The 15,999-nt window shown below is 41.7% G+C and overlaps 1 protein-coding gene and 1 long non-coding RNA gene across 2 annotated transcripts in view; both read left to right on the top strand.

Moving 5' to 3' along the window:
* The window catches only part of LOC129392415 (uncharacterized), a 66,185-nt gene extending 61,103 nt beyond the window's left edge, over nucleotides 1–5,082 (top strand). The window contains exon 4 of the long non-coding RNA XR_008618223.1: nucleotides 5,000–5,082. This is a non-coding gene — a long non-coding RNA (uncharacterized lncRNA). The remainder of the gene's footprint in view (nucleotides 1–4,999) is intronic.
* A 368-nt stretch (nucleotides 5,083–5,450) lies between these two features.
* TRPM6 (transient receptor potential cation channel subfamily M member 6) overlaps nucleotides 5,451–15,999 on the top strand; it is a 142,416-nt gene continuing 131,867 nt past the window's right edge. The window contains 3 exon segments of the mRNA XM_028493867.2: nucleotides 5,451–5,708; nucleotides 5,710–5,761; nucleotides 5,764–5,786. Of these exon segments, the coding sequence (XP_028349668.2) occupies nucleotides 5,451–5,708; nucleotides 5,710–5,761; nucleotides 5,764–5,786 (333 nt within the window).

Here is a 15,999-nt window from a genome sequence, read left to right on the forward strand (position 1 = left end):
TAGTGGCTGTATCAATTTACATTCCCACCAACAGTGCAAGAGGGTTCCCTTTTCTCTACACCCTCTCCAGCATTTGTTGTTTGCAGATTTTTTGATGTTGGCCATTCTGACTGGTGTGAAGTGATACCTCATTGTAGTTCTGATTTGCATTTCTCTGATGATTAGTGATGTTGAGCATCCTTTCATGTGTTTGTTGGCAATCTGTATATCTTCTCTGGAGAAATGTCTATTTAGGTCTTCTGCCCATTTTTGGTTTGAGTTGTTTGTTTTTTTGATCTTGAGCTGCATGAACTCCAAGTAAATTTTGGAGATTAATCCTTTGTCAGTTGCTTCATTTGCAAAAGTTTTCTCCCATTTTTTCGTCTTGTTTTTGTTTTCCTTTGCTGTACAACAGCTTTTAAGTTTCATTAGGTCCCATTTGTTTATTTTTGTTTTTATTTCCATTCCTCTAGGAGGTGGGTCAAAAAGGATCTTGCTGTGATGTATGTCATAGAGTGTTCTGCCTGTGTTTTCCTGTAAGAGTTTTATAGTGTCTGGCCTTACATTTAGGTCTTTAATCCATTTTGAGTTTATTTTTGTGTATGGTGTTAGGGAGTGTTCTAATTTCATTCTTTTACATGTAGCTGTGAGACTGGTGATATTCACGATGAAAATTTCTGACCCGCAGTGAAACCTCACAGAGATTTCTTGCAGAAAAAAAATGAGGAAAACAATGAGGAAACAAACTGAGTTATCTATTGTGTCACAACACGTAACCACCAAATTTAGTGGCTTAAAATACCATCAGTTCATTATTTCTCATGATTCTGAGGGTTGGCAGGTCTCTCCAAGTGGTCTTTCTTCTGGGATGGTGTTCTCAGGGCAGCGTTACAACAGGGTGAAGGCTGAAGCTGCAGGGCCACTAGAGGCTTAGGCTCAGAAACTTGAACCATGTCACTTTGGCCACATTTTACTGGCCAGAAGCCCAGCTCAGATTAATGGTGTGAAGAAGAGACTGGGCCTCTACATGGGAGGTTATTGCGAAATCACCTTGCAAAGAGGTATGCTGCTGGGATGAGAGGGTCAGTAAATCAGTTATAGTATCAGCTGTGCTTGTTTTCAGGAAGCTTCAAATGATGCCATCTATCAGCGTGCCTGGCATTTTTGTTATAGTCAGTCTTCATCTTCCTCCTTTCCTCTCTTTAAGAATCATTCAAAGTTGCATGTGAAGACACAGTTCTAAAGGAGGGTAGGATCGGTGTCAATGTTCGTAATACACACTTTCAAACAGCGCCCATAGCTACCTGAAGCCACCAGCGTAAGCTTGTGTAACAATCTTGTGTGATAAGACTCCCAGTTAAATTTGAATTTCAGATAAGCAACGGATAGTTTTTTAGTATAAGTATGTCTTCTCTTGTTAACAGTTTGGCATATATTCTTCTAGAAGTTTCCTGTAAATAATCCAACTTACACATATAAATTTAAAAAAATAGAATCATACTTACTTTTACTAGTTGCTATTTTCCTTTTCCATATCTGTACATTTAGATCTAACTCATTCTTTTAAAAGCTGCATGGTGTTTTATGGTATGCACACACCACAGTTTATTTATTTAAGCACCTGCTAATGGCCGTTTGGATTATTGGCAATCTTTCTTCATTACAAAGGGTGCTACTATGTATATCCTTATATCCTTATACACATATCTTAGTGTATCTCTGAAGTATGAAGTCCTAGGACTGGAATTGTGATGGGAAAGGTTATGCCTTGAATCCAGATGGCTAAAATGCCTTCAAAAAGGATATCATTTTAAACTCTTACCAAAAGTATTTGAGGGTTCCTATTTCTCCCCTTGCCAACCATGAGTATTTTAATCTTTGCTTATGTGACAGGATAAATGATCCATTTTCATAGCAAATTGGGAGCATACTCCCATAGAAGCACTGAATTAGAAAAACAGTTATTCAGTAGGCATAAGAAAATATATTGCTACCTTTCAAAAGTAAATTTGATTTGTAGCAGTTTAGGAGAATGAATGGATGGAATTCAAACTCAGTACCTTGGGTTTGAATGGAAGGTCTGAAAACAGAAACAGTCACACAGGAATGGATCGGAGGGCTGGATTTCATCCCTCCTTACTGGCAGTATACCTTTATCTTAAATTAATAATCCATAACTTTAAACTTCCCCCACTTGTGGAATGCCCTCTAGGTTTACCATCGTTTCCATTACCCACTTTAGAATGCCACTGCATTTATTTTGTTTCCTTTATGCTTCTGAAAGTGGTGGTGGCCACCCACAGTGAAAACCATGAACACGAGATAATAATATACCATGATGCATTGGGCAAGAGTTTCCCATGGTACTCTTTCTTCCTAGTGCAAAGAAATAGAGTTGTTTATTTTGGTTTTTTTTGTTTTTTTTTGCGGTATGCGGGCCTCTCACTGCTGCGGCCCCTCCCGCTGTGGAGCACAGGCTCCGGACGCGCAGGCTCAGCGGCCATGGCTCACGGGCCCAGCCGCTCCGCGGCATATGGGATCCTCCCGGACCGGGGCACGAACCCGTGTCCCCTGCATCGGCAGGCGGGCTCTCAACCACTGCGCCACCAGGGAAGCCCTATTTTGTTTTTTTTTAATGCAGTTAGTAACTTCTTTTTTTAAAATTTTATTTATTTTCGGTTGCATTGGGTTTTCGTTGCTGCAAGTGGGCTTTCTCTAGTTGCGGTGAGTGCGGCAAGTGGGGGCTACTCTTTGTTGTGGTGCTTGGGATTCTCATTGCAGTGGCTTCTCTTGTTGTGGAGCACGGGCTCTAGGTGCGGGGGCTTCAGTAGCTGTAGCACGCAGGCTCTAGAGCGCAGGCTCAGTAGTTGTGGCGCACAGGCTTAGTTGCTCTGCAGCATATGGGATCTTTCCGGACCAGGGCTCGAACCCATGTCCCCTGCATTGGTAGGTGGATTCTTAACCACTGCACCACCAGGAAACTCCCAGAAATAGAGTTATTTATGCTCATTTTTCTCCCCCTGGGCTGTCCAGAGAGGCTGGGAAGTATTACTGTGCAAATCCCCCAACAACCCTCAGCCCTATCCAAATAAATGAAAATGAACCAAAACCAAATCCAAGCTTCTAACAAATTTCTTTAGGAGAAGAGTGCATATATTAGAAACTATTCCTTAGTAGTCTCCAATAACTGGGACTCATCAAGATGTTCACGTATAGGGAATTACCTGCTGGTCCAGTGGTTAAGACTATGTGCTTTCACTGTGAGGGCATGGATTCAATCCCTGGTCGGGGAACTAAGACCCTGCAAGCCATGCGACACAGCAAAAAACAAAAACAAACAAAAAAGATCTTCACATATTAAAAAAGTGTTCTCATACCCATTTTTCTCTGCTGAAAAATCAGCTGTTTCCCTCCATTTTGAAATCATAAGGTTGACTTTAAAAGTTAGAGTAGTGTCTTAAAACCATGTTAGGTCAGGAATAAAACATTTACAATGTTCAGGGTAAAAACGAAGATCTGATAAAGAAGAAAACATAGGAGAAAAGAATGGGAAGAGGGAGAAAGGGATCAGGGAGGGCAAACAAGTGAGAAAATCTGTTTATGTTGATGAGCGTTACCCGTGGTGCCCCAGGTACGGTTTCACTTTTGATTGTCCCTCCTCCCTCTGTAAACTCGAACTCCTTGCAGACTGGACAATGTCGTATTCATCTTTGTTTCCCCAGCACCCAGCAGGATGCCTGACAAACAGTCTGTGTTCAGGAAATATTTGTTGGCTTGAATTAAAACACACTAGACTACTAATGAACACCCTAAAATTTAAATTTCATTGCTAGCCGCTTGGCAAAGGTATATTTGTGGCCAGAAGATTTTTTTACGCAAGCTTTCAAGTTGTGTGAGGTGCCTGTGAAAGATACAGATTCCTGGGCCCCACCCCAGAAATTCTGATACAGATGGTCTAGGTGGGGTGGGGGTGGGGGCTAAGGAATCTGCACTTTTAGCAAATGCCTCAGGTGTTTCTGATACAGCCTGGGAACCAAAGGCAGCTTGCAAAGTAGCACACCAGATACCTTAAGCCCTGGAATTGTCCTGATATTTTAGACTCTCTGCCTTGAAGCTTGATCTGAAAAGAATATATGATGATCCTAACATGTAAATTTACCAGAGTTTAAACTGGAAGATGGTAATTACAGTGCACCAACACTCTTAAGAATCTTGAGTTCCAAACGTCTAGTCTTCTTGGTGGGTCTGCAGATTTCTGAGAGCTCCCAGTCTCTAGTGCTGTGACAGACCTAACAGGGGAGATGTATGGAGAAACACCAATCAATAGGTGCTTACTTGCCTCAGGGGGGCTTCTGAACCTGTTAACTGCTCACAGATCATTAACATTTTGAGGGAGCTGGGTCAAGGAGAATGAGATTAAATGCATTAATAGAAAAGCAAACAACAAAATGTTAATACATATATGAGATGTTCAAGTTTTCTAACAAAGAAAAATTAAAACCACATTAAGAAATCAGGCTGAAAAAAGTGTCAGCAAATGTGAGCTCACTGGGCAGAAGTCCAGAATGGACTAAAAGGATAGGTGGTCCTAATTTGAAGTCAGTTAGGGATGAATGGCTAGCATTGTTAATTACAACACTTGTAATAAATGAGCATCACCTCTGCCAACATACTGGGATTCACCTTTAGTAACTGACCACAGCCTTAATCAAGACCGACTAGCCAGAGCAGCCCACCGAAAATAACAGAAATCACAAAGCTTTTGATTGTATTTTATGGATTTCAGTATAGCCTCTGAGGAAAGGGGATTTATTCGCTATCCTTCCCACTGTGTAGATAAACCCAGGCCCAGAGGGGTCACCTAACACTCAGTAACTCCCAGGTAGTAAACTGCTGGTTGTTAGGTTAAACCTCCTGTGTCCTCCCCGCACCACACTGACTCAACAAGAACAGTACAATTAAATACGTGTGTGATGATGATGAAAATCTCATTTGACCCTTCCTCTACTCTTTGATCCAGGTAAGGTCGGAATCACCTCCTTTCTACACGAGAGGTAACTGAGGCCAAAAGGTATTGTGACAAATCTGTAGGGCTGTAAAAGGCAGCGTGCGGAGGTGGAGCCCACATCTGACTCCACAAGTCAGAAGCTCAGACAAGGTTTTGGCGGCGGGCCTGCAAGTCCAGGATGACAGCTTGCTCTGCGGAGGAGGGCTTACAGGTATGGTGGGCTGCCAGCCGGCGGGGCAAAGCGTCTTAGGCGGTTTACCAGATCTGAGCCCAGGGCCCTGGGTGCTTTAGGTGGGGCCAGCCACAAGATATCTAACTAGGATCTGGCATAGCTGGGATTTACGAAATACCTGCGCTCAAGTCCTGTGGTCTCCACGCGGGTCTGATTAACATATCTGAGGGTTCGGCTACCGTAGGACACTTACTTAAGGGCACGCCCGACAATCCAGTTGCCGGAGCTGGAATGGGGCCAGCGCGGAGGTGGTATCCGAGCGGAAACCTAACGGGGCGGGGGATTCTGCTTAGGGCGGTGGGGACACGTCCCGGGAGAGGAGGCAGCTCTGTGGTTCCGCTCTGGGTCGGTGGCGGAAGAGACCGGACGTGGCGTGAGTCGGCTGCGGGTAGGAGAGAAGGCTCGGTCCGGAGCGGAGGGCCACATCTGGGCGGTGGAGATCTAGGGGACGGGTCGTCGTCGCGGCTCTCGGTGGCGGTGGGAGAAGTGCCCAGGCCGCTGTCTGCGCCTCTGCGCGTCCCTGCGCGCCGCGCCCCGGACTCCGGAGCGATGAGAGTGCAGGTCAAGGTAAACGCCGGCGTCCCAACCACCTAACCACCAACCCCCTCCACCCCCCCGCCCCCGGCCTCCCCCTCCTCCGCTCCACCCTCTACCTCCAACCACCAGGACTCTCAGCCTCGAAGCCCTAAGTCCCAAGCGCGATGGGAAGTTGTGGGGAGCTTGGGGAGTTAGGGAGAGGAGTGGAGGCCCTCGTCATGCCTTGGTCTCTTGTAAGGCTGCCAAGCCTCAAACTGCCTGTCACTTAACCTATTTTTTGGACTGGCACACATGGTGTGTGAATAAGTACCATTTATGGTGCACATTCTATTTCTTGTATTTCGGCATAGTCCGGTTGTTGGTACTTTCTTTGGAGCCAGATCACCTGAATTAGCCTCCTTGCTCCACCACTAGCTACGATCTTGATCAAGTTACTGAACCTCTGTGCTTTGGCTTCCTCATCTGGAAAATGAGATAATAGTTATAATTTGAACATTAAATGAGATGCTATATATGCAGTGCACTTAGAATAATGCATAACATATTTAGCGGATTGCAAAAGTTTGGTTGTTATTATTTCATCCAGGCAATAATCCTGTGAGATCTAAGTATCACCACCCACTCACTCCCACCCCACCGGTTAACAGGAAAGGAAAATGAAGCTGAGGGAGAATAACAGAGTTAGGATTGGAACCCAGGCAAGTGCTTTAAAACACTAAGAATATGGATATCATACACAGGATTTTGAGCATTTGTTCCTAGGGAGAGGGTGGTTCATTATTAACTACCAATGTGGGAACTGAGTTCTTCAATTTCTTTTTCCCTGTGTACAAATTTTGGTGTTTCATTTTTCATTTGCTTTGGATTCTTCCATAACTGATAAAGCATTAGATACTCTGGCCTGACTGACACCTGGGTTTGGTGAGAATCTGACTGTTTCTTAGGTATCCCTCACCACCACCACCACGGGGTCGGGGGGTTGAAAATCATTTGAGATGGAACCCAGCAGGGACCTACTTTTGGGGGCCAAAATTGGGGATTAGTATCCTCAGAAAGTATTAGACTTGCTTTAATAGACAAGGGTGTGAATAACATGTTGAGTTGATTGTACCCCAGAAGAGAGGGAAAGACCCAGGCAGAATATTGGTGATTTGCCACAAATTTTGGTCTTATCTTGCCCATTTACAATTCTCTATCATAGCTAAGTTTTTTTGGCAGGACTTCTATGCCAAAACTCAAGCATTTGGTAAATATTGGACCTGAAATATGTCTTGCCTCTTTTTCTTTCTCCCTGGGTTTTTTATCATGGGTTTTCCATATAGGCTGGAAAGCCCAACCATTTTCAGAATGATTCTCTTCACACTTCTGGTAGAATCATCCAGTATTGGAACCGAAAGTGGCCATCCTACCTTAACTGTTATTTCTTTGTGTCACATCAGAAATCTACACAGCAACAATTTTCCTGTTTAAAACAAACAAACAAACAAAAAAACATGGTTAGGTAAGGTATTGTGATGTGGGTCTCAGTTGTGATTTTTCTCTTTTTTACTTCTTAGTTTGACTGATGTTGTATATACACATAGTTCAGAGAAAAATAATTCCATAAGGTTCATTACTAAAAACAGCAGAACCTCTATCATTTTCTTCTTTTCAGAAAGAGCAGTCATGTTCATCTCTTTTAGCTAGTTGGTACTTCCTTGTGTCTCTAAATAATGCTTATATTGCTCCCTCTTGATTTTTCAGGTTTAGTCATCATGTACTGTCTTTCCAGCATGGAATATGAGTATTTAGCTTTCTTTTGAGTTCCTTCACCTACCACTCACATGCATCCTTCCTGTTCTTTCCATCTATCTTCAGAATATAGCTAACTCATAATTTTTATTTAGGTCAATATTTAGTTCAGTCAACATTACTATGCCTTCCTATCCACTATTAAGAACCGGATTATGTACTACATGATTACTTTCCCTTCCTTACTATTGTTTTCCCCTAGAGCTGTCTTTCTGTGTGTGTTTGCAGAATTTTCTATGGAGTTTTCACTGATTTAACCACAGGTTCTTTGCCGGTTGTCTAAATCTTCTCTCAAGATCTTCCAGTGCAACAGCTATTTCAGTCAATTTTATCTTGTTGAATACTGCTCTTTGACCTGCTTTGCCTGTCCAGAATGGTAGCCCTTGATGTTGGATACACAGCTGTTACTTCTCTTTTTACCATCATTTTGGATATTCCTTTTGCCTCTCTCTTATGCTGGATCCTGTTTCTTGTATCCCATGTCTTCTTCTTTCTTGATTATTTCCCATTGTTTTGGTGGAGCACATTCTCCAGTAGGTCTCTGAGAAAGGGTACATGTAAGGTAAACTGAATCAACATATTCTTTTTTTTTTTTTTTTTTTGCGGTACGCGGGCTTCTCACTGTTGTGGCCTCTCCCATTGTGGAGCACAGGCTCTGGACGCGCAGGCTCAGTGTCCATGGCTCACGGGCCCAGCCGCTCCGCGGCATGTGGGATCCTCCCGGACCGGGGCATGAACCCGTTTCCCCTGCATCGACAGGTGGACTCCCAACCACTGCGCCACCAGGGAAGCCCAACATATTCTTTAAAAAAAATTTTTTTTTATTTTATATTGGAGTATAGCCGATTAACAATATTGTGATAGTTTCAGGTGCACAGCAAAGCGACTCAGCCATACATATACATGTATCCATTCTCCCCCAAACTCCGCTCCCATCCAGGCTGCCACATAACATTGAGCAGAGTTACCTGTGCTATATGTCATGAGAATGAATCAATGTATTCTTATGACATATTATCCTTCCAGATTTTTTTTTTCCTTAAAAAAGTTCCACTAACAATACAAAAATAAGTTCTTTTGGTAAATAATTAAAACACTACAAATAGAAGTTCAAACAGAAAGTTCCCTTTCTATCCTTTGTCCTCATTGCCCTTCAATCCAGAGGTAATCAAACTGTTGGGTTTGTAGCATATTATTTAGGTATATTATTATATACGTATGTATTTATTGTTTTGATTTGTGCATTTGCTTTTATGTAAAGGGAATTATACTGTTTATTGATATGCAACCTGATTCCTTTAAAAATAGTTCTTGGAGGGGCTTCCCTGGTGGCGCAGTGGTTGCGCGTCCGCCTGCCGATGCAGGGGAATCGGGTTCGTGCCCCGGTCTGGGAGGATCCCACGTGCCGCGGAGCGGCTGGGCCCGTGAGCCATGGCCGCCGAGCCTGCGCGTCCGGAGCCTGTGCCACGCAACGGGAGAGGCCGCAACAGAGGGAGGCCCGCATACCACAAAAAAAAAAAAAAAAAAAAATAGTTCTTGGACATATTTCCATGTCAATACATATTGATCCTTTCTTGGCTCATATGTTCAGGTGAGCTGGATCAATCAAGATCAAGGATATAGCATTTTCTGAGCAATCACTCTTCTAGATTCACTCAGCTAACAAATATTTACTGTCAACTGTATGCTAAGTCCTGTTCCCAGGACCTGGGAATATACAGTTAACAAAACTTTTATTTTTGAGGTAAAGAGGGATAGTGAGATGGTTCTAGATGATGGAATTGAGCTCAGCTGCAGCTTTAGTTAGCTTGTTTTTCCTCTCCTGGAGTACAAACATCATTCAATCAAGTCTGTCTGTCTGTCTCTTTCTCTGTATAAAATCGTGACCATTACAAATTGAACTCCATAACTTGTGTACCACCAGAGCAACAGAATCATATCTCTGAGATATAGAAATAGATTTTATGAATAAACAAATGTGATATATACATACAATGGAATATTATTCAGCCTTAAAAAGGAAGGAAATCCTGTTACATGCAACATCATGGATAAACCTTGAGGACATTATGCAAAATGAAATGGCTGGTCATGAAAAGACAAATATTGAATGGTTCTATTTATATGAGGCGTCTAAAGTAGTTCAATGCACAGAAAGAAGAAGTAGAATGATGGTTGCTAGAGCCTGAGCAGACATGGAAATGAGAAGTTGTTTAATGGGTATAAAGTTCCATTTTTGTAAGATGAAAAAATTCTGGAGATTGATTGCACAAAAATATAAATATAGTTAGTAATACTAAAATGCACACTATAAAATGCCTAAGATAGTAAATTGTACATGATGTGTATTTTACCACAATTTTAAAAAAATAAGAAAAATTTGACACAAATTCCACAGTGGGATATGTCCTATACTTTGAATTCATGATTGAACCTGCTTTCAGCTGGGTTCAGCTTTTGCCTGAAATCATAGTTTTTCCAGGGCTTGGGGAGTGGGTAACAATGCACTGACCTAGAAACTCTTCTGTTGGACTTGGCACCAGAACCTTTAGCATGTCGCCTTGTTGGGGGCAGCCCAATGCTGCTTTTCCTTTTTCCACGAGTGTTGGCATTTCCATATCTCTGGGGAAAAGGTTCCTAAGTTGTTTATAGCACAGATAAACTTTGAGACTATTTCAGAGTTACACAATTGGGAGCAGTGAGAAGTGGTCATTTTGTTTGCCTTAGAGGTTTCATTCTTTCTCAGGCTTTCTAAGCACGTGCCTCTGCAAGAACCTCTTGGTCTGTTATGATTGGAAAAGACAACTTTTACTCCATGGCACAGACAGGTGCCTTCCCTAACCCTGGTTTTCCTGCATTTTCTCAGCTGGCATTTGCTTTCCAGCCCTGGCCTGATGTGCAATGATCCTCTGCCATTTGCTGGCTCTGGATCTTGAAGCACTCCAAGATCGGATGAGGGTCAGATATCCCGGGATTGCATATATGCTATGAGTTTTGATTGGAGAGATCAGCCTGGTGAATTGGGTTGTTCTTTATTCTTCCACCTCTCCCAACTATATGTGGGCATCATATAGAACTTCTTTCCAGGCAGACTCAAAGCCCAGTGGGGTGAATGACTATGAACAACCAAAGTTCTCTCCTCACTTAGCCTATTGTGCACTCGGAGCTTCTTGTAAATAGTCGTTTTTGACATGAGCAAACCACCTGGCCCAGGGGAAGAACCATTCCTGTTTATTAGGAACTTGTGCTTTCTGTAGCAGGGCTACTGGTAACCTTGGAGAAAACACACTCTTGGGAGTCTTTCCCTGTCCTGAGACTTTAACATTCTCTTTCTCTTCCTTGGGCTATGGGCCAGGAGGACCGCTCAGGTTGCCCACACAAACCAGAGAGATTTAAGTCCAGGCAAAATTTGCTTGTGATTAGAAGATCATAGAGCCTGAAAATCATATGCCATTTTGGAATGTCTAGCAAGTTCTTTCCTTTCTCACTAATTTCCCTCAGTTGCTGCCAAAAAAGGAACAGGATATGGTAATTGTAGCCTCTCTAGAAATATCAGCAGGGAGGCCAGAAGAGTAATGAAAGAAACCAAGAGTAGAAAAAGTAGTTTTACTGCTGATTGCAGCACTCTCCTGGCCTCGGGCAAGTTAGGTCAGTTTCCTTATCTATAAAGCAAATGGCCACTATTTGCCGGCCACTTCTTTCTAAGGGCTCTGAATGTGCTTTGAGTTAGAGATTCCTTTGACTATCTGATAAAAGCAATAGATAATCGACTCAAAAACTCAAAGGTAGAGTGGAAACCTGACCTGCTGGGCACTCAGGCTTACTGGTCAGTGTAAGCTCTGTCTAAAAATGGCTGCCCACCCTTGGCCTTAGCAGATTGTTGCAGCGTTGGAATGCAAGCCTAGTATTGCCAGATTCTGGTTATTTATTTATTTATAAATTAAATTTTATTGTTTTAACTTTCCTTTTTGAGGAAAATGCAGATGTATAGATTCTTTCTTGAATGTGAAACCCCTGGGTTTTTACATTTTACTAGTTGCTTCAAAGATTTTTGAAAACACTTTCATGGACTGAACAAAACACATTTGTGGCCTGCTTTCTGCCTGTGGGCAGAAGTATATCTGTATTTCGTTTTCTACTATGGTTAAACCCAAATTATATATGGGTTTATTTTTGGGCTTTTCTCTCTTTCTTTCTCTCTGTGCCACTCCCCCCTTAAATTTTTTTTAGCAGGTTTATTGAGATATATTCACATATCATGTAATTTACCCGCTTAAAGTATACAATTTAATGACTTTAGTATCTTCACAGAGTTGTGCATCCATCACCACAGTCAATTTTAGAACATACTCATCATCCCTCACACTCCTTAGCTGTTAATCCCTAATCCCTCCATCTCCACTAGCCCTAGGCAACCACTGATGTACTTTCTGCCTCTATAGATTTGCCTATTCTGGGCATTTTATATAAATAGACTCATACAATATGTATGCCTTTGTGACTGATTTCTTTCGCTTAGCATAACATTTTCAAGTACTGGTACGTGTTATAGCATGTATCAGTACTTCATTCCTTTGTATTGCTGAATAATATTCCATTGTGTGGGTACCTCACATCTTATTTGTCCGTTCATCAGTTGATGGATATTTTTGTTGTTTTTGCTTCTTTGTCTATACTGCTATGAACATCATTTGTGTACAGGTTTTTGTGTGGACATATGTTTTCATTTCTCTTGGGTAGACACCTAGAAATGGACTTGCTGGATCATATGGTAATTCTGTGTTTAGCCTTTTGAGGGACCTCCAGACTGTTTTCCACAGCAGCTGCACCATTTTACATTCCCACCAGCAATCTATGAGAGTTCCAATTTCTCCCCATCCTAACCAATACTTTGTATTGTCTGAACTTTTGATTATAGCCATCCTAGTAGGTGTGAAGAGGTATCTCGTTGTGGTTTAGATTTGCATCTAAATGATTAATGACTAATGATGTTGAGAATCTTCTCCTGTGTTCACTGGTCATTTGTATACCTTCTTTGGAGAAGAGTGTATTCAGACCCTTTGTGTGGTACTTATTTTTGATCCAGCTCTTGAGATTTTCTTATGAGAAATGCCCATCTTCATATCCACACAAAAGTTGTTATACAGTTTCTAGGGATTCCTGACCCTCCTGATATCTCTCTATGGGTCTAAGGGTACCCACAGAGGATGTGGTATAAAGTGGAGATTTTTCTGGGTACTTCATATGCTTGATCTCACTCATTATTATCTATTAAGGACCTCATGGGATTTGTATGAGTATCAGATGTTCAGGAATGTGATTTGTAATCCCTAAAACACTATTCAGCTTCAAAGAGTAATACAGGTGCAAATTCTGGGGGTAAATGATGGTGAAATGAAGTTGTTAAGGGCATGAAATTGAATCTGACTGCCTATGTTTGAATCCTAGTGTTATTTTTATGAGCTATTGTGTTCTTGGAAAAATTACTCAACCTCTCTGACTCTGTGTCCTCATTTGTAAAACGGAGATAATAACTGCACCTACTTCCCACATGCTCTTGGGCAGAGTTAATATAAACAATGTGCTTTGCATTGGGCAGGTGGGTGCATAGAAAGTGCTGAATGAATTCTTAAGTTGCTACTGTGGACTAAATGTTTGTGCCCCTGCCAAAGTTCATATGTTGAAGTTCCAATCTACAATGTGATGCTATTTGGAGGTGAAACCTTTGGGAGGTAATTAGGTCTTGAGAGAGGAGCCCTCATGAGTGGGATTAGTGTCCTTATAAGAAGAAACACAAGAGAGATGAGTGCTCTCTGCTATGTGGAGATACAGTAAGACGGTGGCCTTTGTAAACCAGGAAGAGGGTTCTCACCAGAACTCAACCATGAGGGCACCCTGATCTTGGACTTCCAGCCTCTAGAACGTTGAGAAATAAATGTTTGTGGTGTAAGCCACCCAGCCAATGGTATTCTGTTACAGTAACCCAACTGACTAAGCTACCCACTATTTATATTATCGTATAGAACAGAACAGTTTATTAGCTTATAGTGGAGCAGGTTGGTCTTTGCATATGAAAACAGCTTTCATCTTTCTGGAAAAAATAGTTTTCCTCTACTGATCTTTTAGAGAGCCAAGAGATTTTTTGTAAAATGAATCTGTAATCTTAGGAAAGAGAATTTTCCTCCCAGAAGGATTTAAGTCCAGAGGGTACTTTACAGATCCTTAGCCTGGATCAGTTAATCCTGTCTAACCTTTGTCACCACTGTTAGTGTCTGCTTTAAAGTGATTTAAAACAAACAAACAAAAAACAAACCCCCCAATCTTTGTCCTTATCTGGCCTAGAGAAACTCAGGTTCCAAGTAGGCAGTTTTGATCTGTGATCAGGTCAAATGAGTGGATATTGTTGGGTTAAAACAAAGAGGGTTCAAAGTCTTAAGATTTTAAATGCTTTATAGTATTAGCTAGAGTCTTTAGGGTAGTCTTTTTTTTTTCTTTTTTTTTTTTTTTGGCTACACCGCATGGCTTGTAAGATCTTAGTTCCCCGACCAGGGATTGAACCCAGGCCCTCTCAGGGCAGTGAGAGCGTGGAGTCTTAACCACTGGACCGCCAGGGAATTCCCTAAGACAGTCTTAAGAAAGGCAAACTAGGAGGGAGTCAGTGAATTGACATAAGTCTTTACAGATTGGATCTTTGTTCTTGGATGAAATAAAGAGGCAAGCCTCTCCGGCTCATGTTTTGGTTTCTTGAGCTGCTTACAGATGCTACCCTTTTTTTTTTTTTGGCCACACCGCATGGCCTGTGAGATCTTAGTTCCCTCACCAGGGATCGAACCTACGTCTCCTGCATTGGAAGTGTGGAGTCTTAACCACTGGACTGCTAGGGAAGTCCCTTACAGCCACTACCTTTGAAAGAGAAACCACATTTTGGGAAACAACTCTTTTAGTGGAGACATTTCAGATGGAAAGTGCTTCTTGCTGGCTGGTGTTTGGGTTCGGCAAATACTGAGTGTGAAAAGCAGGGTGATAGATGAAGGAAGAGGAGCCATTTACCCAGAGGAGGACCTCTGAGGCCCTTCTCTGTGGGGTCTACTTGATGTCAGAGTCTTTCATTTCAGTTTAAATGAAGGGAAGAGCTCTGTAAGGTTCAGGCCAGGAGAGAGTTTCTGAGAATTATTGGAATCCCAATATTTTGTCAGTTTTATTCTCTGACCCACAGATAATGATTCGTGTGTGTGTGTGGCGTGTGGATTTTGTTAAAGAAAATTTTTTTCATGACATTGTTAAAGGTAGCAAGGAAGACCAGTCAAGAAAAAATGACTGCAATGTGGGTTTTGCAGGAGGGAAGAGAGATCAGGCTCAACTCCAAATACGAGGAAAGTGGAGATTTATTGCCAAGGAGCAAGACAGGATCAGTGGATGGAAAAGGGTCAAGAGGAAGCATCAAGGCTAGGGGGATTCTTGCTAAACCAACTCAACAGGATTCTTGCTGAAGGTGGGCCAGAGTAGAGTGATCAGATAGCAAGCATGGGAAATTTTTGCTAAATTAACTCAGCAGGATTCTTGATAAAAATGGACTAAGTGGGCCAAGGACAGAGCCCAAGTTTGGGGCCTAGTTAGAAAGAGGACTCAAGTCAGAAAGAGCCTGACTCAAGTTTGGTCAAGGGAGAGAGTCTTCCTTAGTTTGCAGCTGGAGGTGACTAAGGTAGAACATTCTTCTTTATAATACAATCAATCACAAAATAGGTGAGCATTTGAGCAACACATTCTTTAAAGAAAAAAGCTGCTTTTGTTTAATCACTCTTTTAGAATTGCCTTTTTAGGTCATTTCAAGGTCTCTTCCTTATGGATAGAGTATATTTCTTCTCATCTTAAAATAGCAGAAGAAATTAAATGCAGAAGAAATGTCTTAATAATCAAAACCCAGTGAAAATGAAAACCTTTTGTGTCGTTTGGCTTCTCAATGACTTAGAGAAAGGCATTGTGCGGTAGCTATGTTCCCTTTTCCTTCCTGAATTGCATCAAAAGTACAGTCAGTTTCTAAACAACAACACTGGAACTTTGAAAATCAAGTGTAACAGCCAGGAACAGAAGTTGGGAAATTTTTTCCTAGCAAATGAGATTACATATCTGCCAACAACTGTTACAGAATTCTTGGTACCCCACTGACAAATTTCTGATTCTCAACTTACTGGACTACCTTCATTCCATAAAAACATCTTTTTCCTCCTTGAATTTTAAGAGAATTGTTTGTTCTGGATGTGATTTTTTTTTTTTTTTGAGACAAAGAAAAAAACCAACCTGATTTGTACCCTACCCTAAATCTCTCAGCTTAAATTAAGATAAAAATCTTTACGATTTCTATCTTTTAAATTAAGTTAAACATCTCAAAGATTTTTTTTTTTAATTACGTTAAAAAATCCTAAAGATGAAGGTAAAAATCTTATATTAAGAT

The sequence above is a fragment of the Physeter macrocephalus genome, chromosome 9, assembly GCF_002837175.3.
Source record: "Physeter macrocephalus isolate SW-GA chromosome 9, ASM283717v5, whole genome shotgun sequence".
Lineage (NCBI taxonomy): Eukaryota > Metazoa > Chordata > Mammalia > Artiodactyla > Physeteridae > Physeter > Physeter macrocephalus.